The sequence below is a fragment of the Anopheles arabiensis genome, chromosome X (assembly GCF_016920715.1).
Source record: "Anopheles arabiensis isolate DONGOLA chromosome X, AaraD3, whole genome shotgun sequence".
NCBI classification, from domain to species: Eukaryota; Metazoa; Arthropoda; class Insecta; order Diptera; family Culicidae; genus Anopheles; species Anopheles arabiensis.
In genome coordinates this window covers 19,872,966-19,890,333 of record NC_053519.1, presented here as the reverse complement: position 1 = coordinate 19,890,333, position 17,368 = coordinate 19,872,966, and the positions used below count along the sequence as shown (strand labels likewise).

The 17,368-nt window shown below is 41.0% G+C and overlaps 3 protein-coding genes across 7 annotated transcripts; 2 read left to right on the top strand and 1 right to left on the bottom strand.

The window, feature by feature from the left end:
• Positions 1-3,455: 3,455 nt before the first annotated feature.
• LOC120906301 (neuferricin homolog) lies at positions 3,456-4,683 on the top strand. Its single transcript, XM_040317860.1, has 2 exons — positions 3,456-3,880; positions 3,945-4,683. Exons 1-2 carry the CDS (start codon positions 3,583-3,585, stop codon positions 4,457-4,459), a joined length of 813 nt encoding a protein of 270 aa, XP_040173794.1. The 5' UTR covers positions 3,456-3,582; the 3' UTR covers positions 4,460-4,683.
• On the bottom strand, positions 4,618-10,885 carry LOC120906300 (E3 ubiquitin-protein ligase MARCHF5-like). 4 transcript variants are annotated; one of them, XM_040317855.1, is made up of 3 exons: positions 10,853-10,885; positions 5,299-5,987; positions 4,618-5,202 (listed from the first exon to the last, which is right to left on the bottom strand). In XM_040317855.1, the coding sequence occupies exons 1-3, from the start codon at positions 10,868-10,870 to the stop codon at positions 4,809-4,811; spliced, it is 1,101 nt and encodes a 366-aa protein (XP_040173789.1). In that variant the 5' UTR covers positions 10,871-10,885; the 3' UTR covers positions 4,618-4,808. The 4 variants fall into 4 exon arrangements, with proteins under 4 accessions (XP_040173789.1, XP_040173791.1, XP_040173792.1 ...); XM_040317857.1 differs by lacking the exon at positions 10,853-10,885 and adding an exon at positions 6,091-6,284; XM_040317858.1 differs by lacking the exon at positions 10,853-10,885 and adding an exon at positions 6,102-6,284.
• A 3,145-nt stretch (positions 10,886-14,030) lies between these two features.
• On the top strand, positions 14,031-15,630 carry LOC120906687. Of its 2 annotated transcripts, none has more exons than XM_040318547.1 (3): positions 14,031-14,428; positions 14,647-14,795; positions 14,888-15,630. In XM_040318547.1, the coding sequence occupies exons 2-3, from the start codon at positions 14,729-14,731 to the stop codon at positions 15,277-15,279; spliced, it is 459 nt and encodes a 152-aa protein (XP_040174481.1). In that variant the 5' UTR covers positions 14,031-14,428; positions 14,647-14,728; the 3' UTR covers positions 15,280-15,630. The 2 variants fall into 2 exon arrangements, with proteins under 2 accessions (XP_040174481.1, XP_040174480.1); XM_040318546.1 differs by having other exon boundaries at positions 14,039-14,428; positions 14,687-14,795.
• The last annotated feature ends 1,738 nt before the right edge of the window (positions 15,631-17,368 follow it).

The following is a 17,368-nucleotide window of genomic DNA, read 5'->3' as shown; positions in this document are numbered from 1 at the left end:
AGACTTCGTTTAGCAGACGGCAAACGACTCATGCATTCTAAAAATAGCAAAAAAGGTGGTGGCGCCATCTTTTTGTGGGATACCCAACCAGTTGAGCTTCTTCGCTTGGAGGAGAGCTTTCTCATTTCCTCTGTACTGTTGTATGGTTTCGCATTGAAGTTATGCATCGCTAGAACTAGAACGGCGATACGATTGTTTAAATACTAAACTCCTACGGAAACCACCAGCACTGAAGCAAGTGAGATTTGAGTAATGGTCGTTGGTGTTGATACCCACGTATCTGACCAAACGACCATTCATATAGATTTTTGCTCTGAAAGTTAGAAGGCTATTTAGGTCATGATAAGAACCCAAATAGCCAGCTCGTACTTTATAGCTGATTTAGGGCTGTTTAATGAAAAATCGTTCCGATGTCGTACTTTGTGGCTGATTAAGAGATAGACGGTACTTTGTGGAACTATGGAGCTTTTTAACAGGCACATGGTACTCTTTGGAACTTTGCGGCTGATTAGCACTATGTGTAGGGTTCATGATGGAAACTTGAAGGCTTGTTAAGAAAGGGTACTGAACTTGGTGGAACTTTATAGCTTTTTAATGCATGACATCGGTACAAGGTGGCTCTTGTCAAAGTGTCAAAGACTGGCGCCGGCAATCATCTCATTGCTGCTGCACAAGTTAGATTCGTTAATTGAAGAATGAATATTGAGTGAAGTGATTGTTAATTATCAGTAAATTGTGTAAAATTTTGTGTAATTTATCAATAACAAAGATTTAAAAATATACATATGTGATTTGTTTCGTCTAAAATCTTGTTGTTTATTTCATCGATGACGCTTGCTTGAAAATAAAACACAAAGAAAAATAATCCCTGGCATCGTGGCATAAGGAAGCTGTTTTGGCGCTGTTTGAAAGACCCACATAGAACTTTGATGCTGTTTATCTACTGCAAAAGGCGAATTAGAGCAGCGATCTTTAGCGTGCCAAAATTAGCTGCTTAAGCAATTCTGGCTATTTGGGTTCTTAACACCCAAGCGCCACAGATTAAGCTTAAACGACTGGAAAATTGAATATCCATAGAAAAAAAAATGAAAGCACCACAGCTTCATTGGTTTGATCAATAGATGGCGTATTACAACTCATCATTATATTGCTATCCTTTTCTTGCAATGTGTTTCGACAAGTTTCTTCCCAAATAGCCAGAATTTCTTAAGCAGCTCATTTTGGCACGCTAAAGATCGCTGCTCTAATTCGCCTTTTGCAGTAGATAAACAGCATCAAAGTTCTATGTGGGTCTTTCAAACAGCGCCAAAACAGCTTCCTTATGCCACGATGCCAGGGATTATTTTTCTTTGTGTTTTATTTTCAAGCAAGCGTCATCGATGAAATAAACAACAAGATTTGTTTCGTTTAAACACATATGTATATTTTTAAATCCTTTGTATTGATGAATTAAACAAAATTTCACACAATTTACTGTACAATCATAATCACTTCACTCAATATTCATTCTTCAATTAACGAATCTAACTTGTGCAGCAGCAATGATATTATTGCCGGCGTCCGTCTTTGACACTTTGACAAGAGCCGCCTTGTATCGATGTCATGCATTAAAAAGCTATAAAGTTCCACCAAGTTCAGTACCCTTTCTTAACAAGCCTTCAAGTTCCTTCATGAACCCTACACATAGTGCTAATCAGCCGCAAAGTTCCAAAGAGTACCATGTGCCTGTTAAAAAGCTCCATAGTTCCGCAAAGTTCCGTCTATCTCTTAATCAGCCACAAAGTACGACATCGGAACGATTTTTCGTTAAACAGCCCTAATTCAGCTATAAAGTACGAGCTGGCTATTTGGGAATAAGCAACGTTTTGTTGTTTGGATTTGACAGTACTGGCGTACGGTAGTACATAAGCGATCGAAAATTGTGAACTTGTACAGTTGCGTCTCAGGAATAAAAGAATTAACATCGAAGCTTGGTCGTTATTCTTTTTGATCAAAGTTCGTCGCGTTCATTTCTCTCGGTTGATGGTTTGCTTTTCGTCGTTGTTTTAACATTGGGATGATTCTAAATTTCGTGACGAAACAAACCATTAAATCTTTAGTTATTATTCCTCATTTTTTCAATAAAATCAATAGGCATACAAAAATGCACGTAGTAACAAAGAAATCTGTTATATTTGCTATGCTTTGTGTGCGGAAACCATTAGTTAACGGTTTTAAAATGCCCTTATCCACCAACTGGTATTTTCAATCCATCGAGCGTTTCTACATACACCGAGAAAGCAGCTGAGAGATGGCTGTGAGAGAATTGACAACCGGTTTCTCACGCCGGTGTGTGTAGAAGCTCTGAAAAGCGCCGAGATGAGACTTTTAAAATGATGTTCAAAAAATCCATTTTAATCGCTAAAATGAAGTCAAAAAAGTTTCTTTTACTTTTAATAATATTTCTACGATTATTAGACGGCAAAAATGCAAACTATAATTGATCGATCGCTATAAACTGCCAATTAAATTTTTTCTCAGCTCCATCGTTCTTTGCATGCCGAGGAGAATTCTCTCATCGAAAATGCTGTCAGTCGCTGTCAAAGCATGCTGTCAGTTATTTTCTCAGCTGCATTCTCGGTTTACCGTCCAAATAGACTTACAGCGGCAACGTCGCGCGAGACAAAAAGTAGCACAATTTTGCAAACAGAGCTACTCGTCTCGCGCGACAGTTTTGCTTCATCCGAAATATTCGAATTATCTACTTTGTTTACAAGCCAGATTAATGCCAAACGCTAAAAAATAGATTTGAACACATTTTAACCTATTTTTGTGTGTTTTCAAATAAAAAACAAGTTGGTTGACTGAGTCAAATGAGCTACTTTGATCTACACCTAGTGAAATTTTGAGCTATTTTTCGTCGCGCGCGACGTTCTCGCTCTATGTCTATTTGGACGGTTATGTAGAAACGCTCACCTGGATCACAATCGAATCCACTCCTGTCATTCGTGTGTCCAATATGGCGTTCCAACCAAGGTGGAATATAGAGGAGGTATCTTCTTAGCGTTTGACATGTTGCCATTTTGAGATTCATTTTGACAACAGCCGTCGATATTTGTTTACAGGCAGCAGCAGCATTATAACGTGTAAAATGCCGATTTATGGAGTGTGGATGCAAAATACATTTTTTTAATGCTAAACAACTGTTTATCAAACGAAAACAATTCATTTATCATATCCAAATACCAGCAACAATCGTCGCATTTGACAACTGCCGTCGATCCTGGTTTTGTGCTTTTTTCTAAAGCCTCGATGCCCAATTGTTCAACATGACGACACATCCTTTCAACCCACTTTGGTTCCAACCATATCATAAACCTACCTACTCCCTATATCCACTTTGATTGGACCAATGCCTAATTTACCTTGGTTGTGTATAAAAGTGAACGTTAACAATGACAGTTGATTTGTTGACAGCTAGCAATATGAGCAATAACAAATAAAATTGGCCTGCTCTAAAGGCCAGCTGGAGCTTCTCAGTGTGAAATAAAATAACTCCTACTCTGAATCCATGCCCTTCATTTAAACTATTAACGATCCAGGATGAATTTTAATTTTAAACAAAATTTTCGAGACATGGTGATCGTGGCGTTCGCCATGGTGCTGTTCTACCTTCTAGCATCCAAGAAAACTCAGCTGTTGGAACGCTTTAGCTTAACCGACACCGAAGGGCAGGCTAAGGTTCAGGTCGAAAGTGAGAGAATATTTACGGAGACAGAACTGCGAAAGTACAACGGACAAGAGACCAACCTGCTTTACCTCGTTATACTGGGCCACGTGTACGACGTGACGGTTGGATTCAAACATTACGGACCGGGTCAATCATATCACATGTTCATTGGTAATTATTGGTACTTCTTATCGGAATGAATTATTCACTATTTGGTGAAAACTGCTTCATTTAGGCCATGATGCTACACGATCTTTCGTTACGGGAGAGTTCGACCAGTACACCCTGGAGCTGAGCGACGTGTCCGCGCTAAAGGAGACGGAGCTGGAACAACTGCTCACTTGGAAGGTCTTTTACGATAAAACCTACCAGTACGTTGGTAAGCTGGTCGGCCGTTACTTTGATCCGGTCGGGCAAGAAACCCCTTACTATCGGTACGTTCTGGAGCGTGCCGCCAAGGCAAAGGAGAGCAAGGACGATAGCTCGAAGTATCCTTCGTGCAATGTAGAGTGGAAGGTCGAGATGGGTACACGTGTTTGGTGCACGAATCGAAGCGGGACTGGCCAGGAACGGTCTTGGGTAGGGTACCCGAGAAAAGTGGCGGAAAGCAATGCGGCCGAAATCGAAGCGAATGGTCGTAGCGTTCAGTTTTGTGCCTGCGTACCAGAGGAGGTATCTGAGCCGCACTACGTTCCATTTCCGGGATGTGAGGAAACCGTAAAATCTTGCATTATACCGGATCAAAGCTAACAACATGCAGCACGCATGAATTGAAGTTTATTCATCATTCCGTCCGTCCTGGCGTGTGGTAAACTAATCCATAGGAACTGAGATGCCTTTTCGCTCAACTATGCTAAGCAAAGCGGAACCACATATTATTAACACGTGCTTAAGAGAGAAATGTTTTCCATTGCGAAATAAAAGAAAGTTTATTCTTGAAGAGGGAGGTGGTACTCTTCTCTAGTATAGCTCTACATTAACTTAGTTCAATTAATTTGGAGTGTTTCATAACAAATGAATAACAAAACATAAAATAGAATATTAAGTCAGTATGCTCAGTTCATAGTAGATATCACACCGAGTACTGCGGCTGCTGCTGCTATCCGGTTCCCTCGACCAAGTCCGCACGGTTACGGTCTAGCTGCGATGCCTGCTGCCCGTGTTGATGCTGGCCTTCCGGGGGTTGGGTTCGCAACGTGTACTTGCGCACGTTTTCGGGTGTATAGTCCAGTATTTGGCGCTGTTTGGCACGGTTATGCTTTTTCTGGTGAAAGTAAATTTTCAGCACACCCTTGACCGCAACGAACACAAATCCACCAAGCAGCGTACGATGCAAATCGTTCTTGATGGATTTGAACAAAATTTTCCCGACGACGGTGGACACCGTGGGCAGCAATAGTGCGCCACAGAATATGCGCGTCACAGAGAGTGGTTCCGAGGTTGTAATCGTGCTGCTTGGGTACGGTTCCGGGTAGCGCGGGCTAGGTTCGTTGCTGCAAACGAATGGGACGGGAGTGCAATTATTGAATTATTGTATTATTAATTATTGTGCATTATCGGCGAATAGTAGAAAGATTACGATCACTTACGAGACAGGTAACATCAGTGAGATGACGGGATACTTTCGTACGTCAAACTGTCGATTTTGCAGGAAGCGAAGAACAATATCCTCCCAGCGAAACATGCGCCCGATCACGAGCAACACCGGGATGGTCGGCAAACACAGCAGCAGTGCAATCGGTTCGGCCTGCTCCATCATCGAGAGGCCCCGCTCGAACCCAGTCGTCTGCAGCACGGTGACGGCACCAAACGTGATTGCAGACCAATAGATCGAGCACACGATGGCCCCAGCCGCCATACCCGGGCTGAGCTGCTTCGCAATGATGTCGAGTCGCTCCAGCAGGAAGGCGAAGCTGCCCATCGACGGCAGGATGATGATGTACCGTGTTTGACACTGCGGGCAGCTGATGCTCTTGTACGGGTTGCCCTTCTGCTTTTCGTCGATCCACCGCTTAAGGCAGGACTGATGGACCCACTTGGTTGCGCCGCGACAGTTGCACGGCTGCACCCACGGCGCTACCTTATCATCCTCCTCGGTCGCAAAGCACACCCAGCAATACCGCTCTTCCTCTTGCGGTTGGGCCTGTTGTGATGCTGCGACGGATGCAGCAGCACCAGCATCGCCATCAGCTGTAGCCTTCTCATCATTACCTTGACCATCCACCGGAGTGGATTCCTGGTTGCCTGTGAGCATTGTGTCGCTTACAACAGCTGACCCCTGTGAAATGTGCAAGGTAAATAGGACAGAGAAGGAATGGCAAAAGTTTTCCCTTGGTGGAAATTGTCTGTCGTCGGCTTGCGCAATATTTACAAAACTTTACGTCTATCTTACGCCTTTTCGATAGGGCGCCACTGGGATGTTTTTTCAGTCTTCGTACTGTTTTCCTCTTCACTTATTTTTGCTCGTCCAATCGTAGGACTATTAAGATATGTCTACACGATGGCGCAGATGCGAGTAACCCGGCGCTCTAGCACCAATCGAACACGACATCGAACATGAAAAATGTATGGGATTTGACATGTTTGTCTTGTTTGTTTGTTTGTGTCTGACAGTGCACCTCCATTTGATTATATGGGTTTGTTCGAGTCGGTTGTCGTGTTCGAGTGGTGCCAGAGCGCAGCCTAAAACGTCCCAATTTGTATGGGATTTGACCAAGGTGGATTAACGAGCTCAGGTCGTGGAATCTACCCAGCCAGACAAATCGGGCCTAACCATTTCTTCTATCTTACCGCTAAATTAACGGTAATTTAAGAATAATTTAATGGCAAATTAGAAAATTTTGATAGATTCGATTTCTTCCTCTGTTTTATTTCTATATTTTTTGTCCAAATTGTTAACAAAAAACACGAAATGTCTAATATTATAATTCAATGGTTACATTTAATCATTTTCTAATATTTAAATATTGCCCAAGTGCCACAAATCCACTAAACGACCACTAAACGGCTTCTAAACGACTCAAGTTCTCTACCTAAACAGAATATAGAAAGACTTCGTTTAGCAGACGGCAAACGACTCATGCATTCTAAAAATAGCAAAAAAGCTGGTGGCGCTCTCTGTTGGTGGGATACCCCAACCAGTTGAGCTTCATCGCTTGGAGGAGAGCTTTCTCATTTCCTCTGTACTGTTGTATGGTTTCGCATTGAAGTTATGCATCGCTAGAACTAGAACGGCGATACGATTGTTTAAATACTAATCTCCAATGGAAACCACCAGCACTGAAGCAAGTGAGATTTGAGTAATGGTCGTTGGTGTTGATACCCACGTATCTGACCACACGACCATTCATATAGATTTTTGCTCTGAAAGTTAGAAGGCTATTTAGGTCATGATAAGAAGAAATTTGTCGAAACACATTGCAAGAAAAGGATAGCAATATAATGATGAGTTGTAATACGCCATCTATTGATCAAACCTATGAAGCTGTGGAGCTTTCATTTTTTTCTATGGATATTCAATTTTCCAGTCGTTTAAGCTTAATCTGTGGCGCTTGGGTTCGTTTGTATTCGGAAATAGACGAACCGAGATCATCGCGGTACCGCGAAAATCGCGTATGACTTGAGCTGTCAATTCTGTTATAACATCTGACAGATAGGCGAGATAATCGCGGTTCGTGTATGGAACCATCCGAGGTCTGGTGACAATTGAATGTGCCTAGAAGAAATATTTTTCTATCAATTTGCGAATCAAATTATTTATTTCACATAGTTTATGCAAAATAAAATACAAAACTCATTTCTCGACACGAGTTTTCACACAAATCCGCCAGAAAAAGTAAAAAAATCGGTTCGCGCTACCGCGAAAATCTCAGCAATACCGAAGTTGGGCATCTCTGCGAAACAGCAGGCGCGATTGGAGGCGCGGAAGATTTGACAGCTCAACTGTTCTACAACTGTTATAAACAAGGCGCGAATTTCGCGGTACCGCGACGATCTCGGTTCGTCTATTTCCAGCCTAAGAGGTACCGTGTATCTCGGGGACCACCTGTAACAGTAAAAGTAAAAAGCGTTGCCATCGCCCTAAGGGCTTGGTAATTGTTTCGACGCAGAGTATCGCAACGCATTGCGTGACGCACGCTGGTATCTGTTCGCTGCGTTCTGCATAGATATGTCAACACATTTAACAAAGAAAAACATCAACAAACAGCAATAATGCCTCTTTTTAAAGGTTCTGATGTGATTATAATGTTAAATTACAACTGTAAAACCATTTCCAGTTCTGCTCAAAACAAAGCAAAGCATGTTTTCGCTTTTTTATTGCATATTGCATACTGACCCGCACACACCTGTTTTGCAGCAATTACGAAATTACTTTATCTACATTTATTTTGTTTTGTTAATAAAATTATTTAGTAGTCCAATTACACGCAAAACTGCGCTCGAAACAATTTAATGTGTAAAAATATCGATTTTTACCCGATATGGTTAAACCATTTTGATAGACGCGTCACTACGTGCGTCGAAATAGAAATTTTTCTACTTTGACGCTGCGTCGTGCGTTGTTAAGGCCCGTCCCAAGTGCCAAAAATCCATTAAACGACCACTAAACGGCTTCTTAACGATTCAAGTTCTCTACCTAAACGGAATATAGAAAGACTTCGTTTAGCAGACGGCAAACGACTCATGCATTCTAAAAATAGCAAAAAAGCTGGTGGCGCTCTCTGTTGGTGGGATACCCCAACCAGTTGAGCTTCATCGCTTGGAGGAGAGCTTTCTCATTTCCTCTGTACTGTTGTATGGTTTCGCATTGAAGTTATGCATCGCTAGAACTAGAACGGCGATACGATTGTTTAAATACTAATCTCCAATGGAAACCACCAGCACTGAAGCAAGTGAGATTTGAGTAATGGTCGTTGGTGTTGATACCCACGTATCTGACCACACGACCATTCATATAGATTTTTGCTCGGAAAGTTAGAAGGCTATATAGGACATGATAAGACCAATATAGCCTAATTAATATTAAAAACATAAAATATATCGGAATATAAATATAAATATATATATATATATATAGAGATATATATATATATATATATATATATATATATATATATATATATATATATATATATATATATATATATATATATATATATATATATATATATATATATATATATATATATATATATATATATATATATATATATATATATATATATATATATAAATATTTATATTTATATTCCGATATATTTTATGTTTTTAATATTAATTTTCAAAACTGATGAAAACTTTTTTTATTGGGAATAGATAACAAAAAAAATTCAAAATGTTACATACCTCTCAGTTCAGTTCACTTCAATCATTTAAAGCAAAATTTAAAGCAAAACGTTACATTGAAAACAACATTCGTTCCAAATCCGCAGCGCAAAACCTCTCGGATTTCTCCACAAACGGGAACGTTCGACCCCGGCAGGTAGAACTCATTCTTTCGTGCGCTTCTTACGGTCTCTCATTGGTACGTTATTTTAAAATTGAGCGCCAAGTGAGCGCCTTCTGACAGCCGCGGCGAACGGATCTCGTCGTTCGAAGCCCATAGTCGCCCCGAATGTTTTAAAATCAGGCATTGTTTTAAGCATCTTGACGATTGTTTATTGGACTGAAACCCTGCCCAAGCTCCTGACCACGCTGGTTTTCGCTGGTCTTTTCGGGGATAATTCGTTAACGAATTATCCCCGAAAAGACCAGCGAAATACAGATCATTTTCGGGGAGAGTGTACACACGTGAAGGATGAACCCATGCAAAAAAGAACTAAAAATAGAAATGAACATTCGGATTCACTCCCTTCCCTCATATTCCAATTCATGCTCATGCTTCATCCTTGATGCTACCAACCACATCGCTAATTCTACTTCGAATCACTTTGCCAGTTGCGCCACCATATTATTATTCATGATCGTGCTATTTGCTTGTTTTGTTGTATGAAGGGGTACTGATACTAAATGAATTAAAAGAAATAAATAAAACAATAAAAATAACAGATTGACTATTAAACACGCATTTCTAACAATGAGTAAAGGGGTCTAAAGTTACTGGAGCTGCATGTTTTAAAAAGAAATCAAAACTTTAAATCATCAATGAAAAAAAAAATGGATTTGAACTCATGTCGACCATGGTGCAAACATTACACCATTACCATTTGACCATTACTAGTTCATGAACATGAATCGTTATCTATCAGTTTTAAACCCTTCAAATATAGCACAATGAACAAAGAGATGTCTAAAAATTCATCGATGCGTGAGAGAGAGTAGAGATGATGAATAGAAAGAGATGGCATGAGTTTATGTTCATTATCCCCGAAAAATTTCGCTTGGGTGTAATATACCCACTTTGGATCCGCCTATCGATTAATGTTTTGTTTGTTTGTTGTGCTCAATGGGTGCTAGAGCGCCGCTTTAGGCACAAGGCCATGGGGGATGACAACATATTTACGCCCGGCCCTACAGGCAAAGAGAGCGAAATTTACAGGCGAGGGGCATGTAGAAACAGGGGGAAGGGGTTCGGTCGATTTTGTATTGGCCGCCGAGCCGCAATGATATTTTTCCGAATTGAGAGTGAGCGCGCGCAGCGTTCTCTCGCTTGCCTTCAAATTACACGGGGCGCTCTCGCGATACAAAACAGCTGATCAGCTGATACCCCCTCCCTCCCGTTTTTTTCCTCTCGCACTGCGCTGGATGCGCGGATCAGCTGTTCTTGCTCTCTCGCGTTTCTTACGGTTTGCGCTGCGCTGTTGCCGCACTTGCGCGCTGCGCTGAACACCCCCTCCCGCGCGTTCTTTTCGGTTTGCGCTGCGCTGTTGTCGCACTTTGCGCGTAGCGCTGGACACCCCCTCCCCTTTGTTTCGTTCGTTGCGCGTTGTGCGCTGTGCGCTTTAGTTCACTTTGATTTGCAGCGTAATAAAATCGCATGCATCGAAATAAAAATTAAACACATCAAACTCGTTTGATATTTTAACACTTTATTGAAACTTAAGGCACAGTTCCACACATCGCTAACCACAATCTTGCCACAAAACCACAGTTATTTTTATTATAAATAAGAAAACAAATCGTCACTTCAAGCACCCGCTTTACTGCCTGTATGTTGTTCATGTTGAATACTGTAATAATCATTGAAATAAAGCAGCGTAATTTACATATTCATGTTGAATTATGAAAGATTATCGCAGCTTTATTTCAATGTGCACAACACTTCATAAATTGAAAATACGGCCGAGGCCATAATAATGTTAATTGAAATAAATAAAACTTCAACACTTCACTTCAAATTACATCGAGCGCCCGGGACTTAGGCTAAAACGCGCGCGGCCTCACACTGCGAAGGCTTGAACTGTACTGACGATTTTGTGTGGTAGCAAGAAAGGGAACGCACGAGGAACACTCGCTGCACTAGTGCGAGCGAGACACCGACACCAGCAAGCCGCTGCGAGAAAACCAAACTGAGCGCGCAGGCTGAAAGTGAACGCACACATTCACACATGTGTGATTGTGTGAGTGCAAAAACTGTGTAGAAAGCAAAACACGCTCTCGCTGCCGCGTAATTCTGCGTATTTCTAACCGTCTCCCCCTGCTTTTACATGCCCCTCGCCACGTCTATGAAAAGGTGGTGGGAATATTGTTGCTCTATCTTCGTTCAATTAGACATACAGCGATAACCTCGCGCGCGACGAAACATAGCTCAAAATTTCACTCTGTGTAGATCAAAGTAGCTCATTTGACTCAGTCAACCAACTTGTTTTATATTGGAAAACACACAAAAATAGGTTAAATTGTGTTCAAATCTATTTTTTGTGATTGGCATTAATCTGGCTTGTAAAAAACTAGATAATTCGAATATTTCGGATGAAGCAAAATTGCCGCGCGCGACGAGTAGCTCTGTTTGTAAAATTGAGCTACTTTTTTTCGCGCGCGACGTTGTCGCTCTATGTCTATTTGGACGGTCATGCAGACGATTTTGTTTTTGTTAGTTTATTTTTATAGACTTTGAGCATATTGACGAAATGTTAAACTCATGTTATGGGAACATATTTGTTGCAAGATAATCAAAGCGAATTGTTTCGTGTGTATTTGTTGCAGGCAAATTTCGGATTTGTTTGCATACCAAAATGGATAAAAATATTTTTAACTTAGGCGGCGCTCTGGGACCAATCAAACGCGACAAACAAACACGACTCTGTTCGATAGGTGCTCTGTCAGGTAATGGTCAGAACTTCGCCGCATGCGATTTTGCCGCATGCGGCAAGAAAAGAGTTTTCTCAATTTTCTAGCTTTTCAAGGTATTATAATGATATTTTGTTGTTTCTTTATTAATATAATCACTCATTGATATGATCTTAGGCATTTGACATCTGAAATAAAATCGCATGCGGCGATGTGGCAAAACAAATGATTTTGATTTTGCCGCATCGCCGCATGCGGCAGATTCGGTAGTGCTGTCATTAACGTCAAATCCCATACAAAAGCTTACGGCAAAATCGCATGCGGCGAAGTTCTGACCAAGGATAATGTATTTAGAAGGTTGATTTTTATCGCTTTTGCTGGGCGACATTGTGGGGGACATCTGTCACTCTCTGCATACAAATTTCATTACCCCGCACCAGCCCTCCCCGATTTTTATACCGGAGCAAGGTGTTATAAATGACAAGGTGAAGTTGTTCAGAGCAAAATGACATTTCTCGACTTGACATTTCTCTTCCGGGGGCTCCGGTATAAAAATCGGGGAGGGCTAATGTCGCCCAGCAACCTCTAAATACATTATCCTTGTACCGGAGCCCCAGGAAGAGAAATGTCATGTCGAGAAATGTCATTTTGCTCTGAACAACTTCACCTTGTCATTTATTACACCTTGGTTCTGACCAAGGTGGAATATAGAGGAGGTGTCTTCTTAGCGTTTGGCATGTTGCCATTTTGAGATTCGGTTTGACAACAGCCGTCGATATTTGTTTACAGGCAGCAGCTACATTATAACGTGTAAAATGTCGATTTATGGAGTGTGGAAGCAAAATACGATTTTTTAATGCTAAAAAAATGTTTATTAAACGAAAACAATTCATATATCATATCCAAATACCAGCAACATTCGTCGCATTTGACAACTGCCGTCGATCATGGTTTTGTGCTTTTTTCTAAAGCCTCGATGCCCAATTGTTCTACATGACGACACCTCCTTTCTACCCACTTTGGTTCTGACCGCTGCCTCAGCTGTTCGATGTCTTATAGACCTGTCATGATGCACTGCAATACGCCTTTCTTTTCGTCTCAAAAATGAAGCATTTTCATAGTTTAAATGAATATCCACCTACAGGGGGAAGATTCAACACATAATTTACTAGTTATTCACATCTATAATAACATAGAAATCATTCAAATTTAATATTGAAAAATGTAAACAAACGTACATGCCAAAACACATACAGTGCATACATATGGATTAGGTACACACAATAGTTTAATACGTTTCAATCCTTTATATTTGATGTTATAATTGATTGAAAAGTTTAACAATAATTATTGATAGCTATTTTAAATATTTTGCTCGCAATTTTAAGAAGAAAAAGAGACATCCCAAGCGGAAATTTCCGGACGATAACTCATACACTCTCATAATTTGACAAGCAATATATGATTGTATGTGTGGTTCTTCCATTCGTAACATTTCGCTCTCCAAGCCAAGCGTTGAAGCAGGTTATGTGTATTTCTTTTTGTGTATTATGTTTAGTTTGCATTTAAATCAGTTGTGTTCTTTCGTATCGTATCATTCATATAAATACCAACAATTTAAAAACTATTTAACCTCAAAATGTCTAACGCTATACGTGAAATGAAGATAGCAAATATGCCATTGCACGCTGTTGTGGTTATGAGCCGAAAAAAGTCTGAATCTCGTACACTATTTCGTTTGTCAAATCGTGCACGAAATATCAATCGAAAACACAGCCGAAAAGTGACTTTTTCACTCGCTTGGGATACTACGTAAACAAACTTAAAAATGTCCCGAATTGAATTCTTTCTACTGTAGCTGTGAAGCGTTTGACAGCCAAGGTACTCACAGCACAGGTGGGTATCGAACATCACAGACAGAATCAACTGACATGTTCGACTCGACGTTTGTCTTGTTTATTTGTTTGTGTCTGACAGTGCACCTCCATATGATTATATGGGTTTGTTCGTGTCGGATGTCGTGTTCGATTGCTGCTAGAGCGCCGCCTTAATTGTAAAATGTATTTTTGATCAAATATGTTTGCACAATTTTTGAAATGAACAGCAAAATCCAGAAATGATGCAGCAGCATGTGCTTAGACCCAGACCTAACAAAATAGAGCACTGGCTTAGTTATTTGAGCTTGAATTGAATCTAATGATTTCGAAATAATAATACAAAAAATGAAACATTTAATAAAAACTAATTACGACAAGAAAAACTAAAATAAAAATAAAACATGTTAAGCAAAAAAGCACTCCGGTTTTTGTAGTTTGATTTTTTTTGCATGCGTCAACGGTCAGTGTGACAGATTAATGTGCCGTCTCGGTTGTTGTGTGTGCATTCTCGAGAAGCGGCCGTTTACATCAAAGTTGAGAATCATACTTATATAGTTAAGCACAGTTCGTCACAATGCCATCGTCAGCCTCAGACAACAGAATTGAAACGCAGGTGAGCGTGCATGTACTATCGACGCACTGGTTTCCGGGTCTGCGTTCAATGTTATAAGTATTATTCAACGCTCAGCAGAAGTTTTCCAACAACAGAGCTGTCAGAAAAAGATTATAGCTGTTAAAAAGAAAACATGGCAATATTAATGCTGTTGAATAATAATGCTAACATTGTAAACTGAATCACATCACAGCGTATAAAAGATAAGTATCAATTAGCCGTACTTTACTCCGGCGGTATGATTTCATATTATTGCAGAGCTATCCGGAAGGTTCCAAACCGCAGAATGAGTCCAAAGACATGGAAAGGCGTCACCGCAGAAACGAAGACTTGGCTCGCTTTATCCTTACTCGTACCTCTATTTACCGTAAGTGTCTCGCAAATGCCTACCGAATAACCCCCCTCCCCCTCTCCTCCCACTAAACTATAATAGGAATGTCTGGTTTGTGTTCATTGCAGTTCACCGTATCAACAAGGCAATGTCAGAGACGGCCGCCCGGTACAGGCTACAGGAGATTGCTCACGCCATTTTTGCCAGCTTGCATCAGTACCCGATCCTGGCGCTAGCAGTGGCGATTGTGATTTTCGTCTTCACGCTACCATTCCTGGTATTTATTTTCTTCACGATGACTACAGCGGTGATGGCCTTTACCGGGTTTGTGCTGATCGAGGGTGCACTCATAACGGCTGCATCGGTCATGCTCGTCAGTTTGCTGATCGGAGTGTTTCTGATGATGGCCATCGTCGGGCTAATGTTTCTGACCGGCTACTTTGGCATCTCACGCGTGTACGAGTGCGTGTCTCGGTTCAAGATAGACGATCTGCGGGAATATTTGCGCAACAATCACTAGAGAGCCCTGTGGAAACCATTTTTTGGTTGATTTGTACTTAATTTCACTTAAATTTTGAACAGTCGGTTTAGTATTAATCTGTACTGTGATAGCAATTGTCGGAACGAGGTTAAACTATAGCATTTGGCGGCATAGTAAAAAAAAAAACAGAATCATTTTAAACGGTTCCATATTTATTCCAGGTGTAGGGAAATGGTTCACAACAGTTACCAACGAATGAAGCTACCTATCTCGAATCAGGCGGCTTTGCGTCAATAATGAACAATTCATGAACAAAGTTATCATATGTAAATTGTCCGTTAAAAAAAAGGACGGGAGAGAGCAATATATATACTAACTATACAAACATTCTTTTGCTTTTCATATTGCATTCCTACAATATTCCTACGCTGCACATTTACTACCGGGTATAGTTTGATGACTGGAACTGGAATTGTATCGGTTTCAGACCTGCTCCAAATATTCCGAATCCGAATCCAGCACAGTTCCTGGCACTGTTCCTGTAAATAAATAAAATCGAGAGTTATTTCCGGATAAGCATGGGATCATGATCGGTTCCAGGACCGGTATGTGTTCAGTATCAGTTCCAGATCCTTTATGTTTATTTTCAGTTCCATGACCCTTGTGGGTTCATGATCGGTTTCAGGACCAATAGGGGTTCATGATCGGTTTCTGGTCCGGTATGGGTTCATAATCGGTTTCAGGACCGGTATGGGTTCATGATAAGTTGCTGGGCCGGTATGGGTTCATGATCAGTTCCAGCACCAGTATGGGTTCATGATTGGTTCCAGGACCGGTACGGGTTCATTATCTGTTCCAGGACTAGTATGGGCTCATGATAGGCTCCAGGACCAGAATGGGTTAATGATCAGTTCCAGGGCTGGCATGGGTTCATAATAGGTTCCGGGACCAGTACGGGTTCATGATAGGATCCAAGACCAGTATGGGTTTATGATCGGTCCCAAGACCGTTATGTCAATTTGCAGACTTTCACACCTTTTTGTGTGTTTTGCTGCTACGGTTTACAATCCAGAGAGTTGCAAAGAAGCCCCCTTCTCCTTCTCCATCACTTCCCAGGCTGCATGCGTGTGTACTCGGTGGACGGTTGACAAGGAACGCCGTTTCATGAGATTCATGAGTAGTTCCAGGACCGATATTGATTCATGATCTATTCCGACACCAGTATGTGTTCATGATCGGTTCCAGGACCAGGATGGGTTAATGATCCGTTCCAGGGCAGATAAGGGTTCATGGTAGGTTCCAGGACAGGTATGGGTTCATGATTGTTTCCTGGACCGGTATGAAAGAGGCGAATGAGGCCAATCGGCTCAAAGTCTCAATAAAAATAAACAAACAAAAAGGACCAGTATTGGTTCATTATCAGGCCATGGACGGGTTTGGGTTCTGCATTGGTTGCTGGACTGGCATAGGTTTTATATACCAGGTTTAGGTCATGTGCAGTTCTTGAACCAGGAAAGGTGATGTATTGGTGTAAGGACCAGTATGGGCTTTAGTATAGTCATTAGTACCTAATTTAAATTGAGGTTTGGGACCTATTCTTTTGTTTTCGGCGTATTCTTTACAATAAAGGGAATCTTTGAAATTGAGTCATTGGGAGTGCTCGGCTTTTCCATTTTACTAAATGATTGAGAGTCACGGGCCAGGAGAACACTTTTTTAGTATTTCTGTACATAATTTTTTACACTACAGTCTTTTCCTGATTTACGCGGCTTTCGAGTTACGCGAATTTTTATTTTTGACAGTTCAGATGTCCTAATTGTTGGAAGGGAGAATAGCAGGACACTTGCGCAGTCGTATTTAAGTGTGTGTTTATTGTACGAAACACATTGGCGGAATGAATCACTTACACATATTTTACAATGTTGGTGAAATGTTTCCCTGCCCAAGTGACAATTCACATATGCGTTATATTTGAGGGGTAGGAAATTGCATACTTTCACACTCCTCCTCAATTAATAGCCCTCAAATTACCTCTCATCAATCCCAAACGAATCGCGAACATATTGTGCGTTACCGTTCCTAATGGCTTAGTTAGTATATCCGCATTCGTGCTATCAGTAGCGCAGTA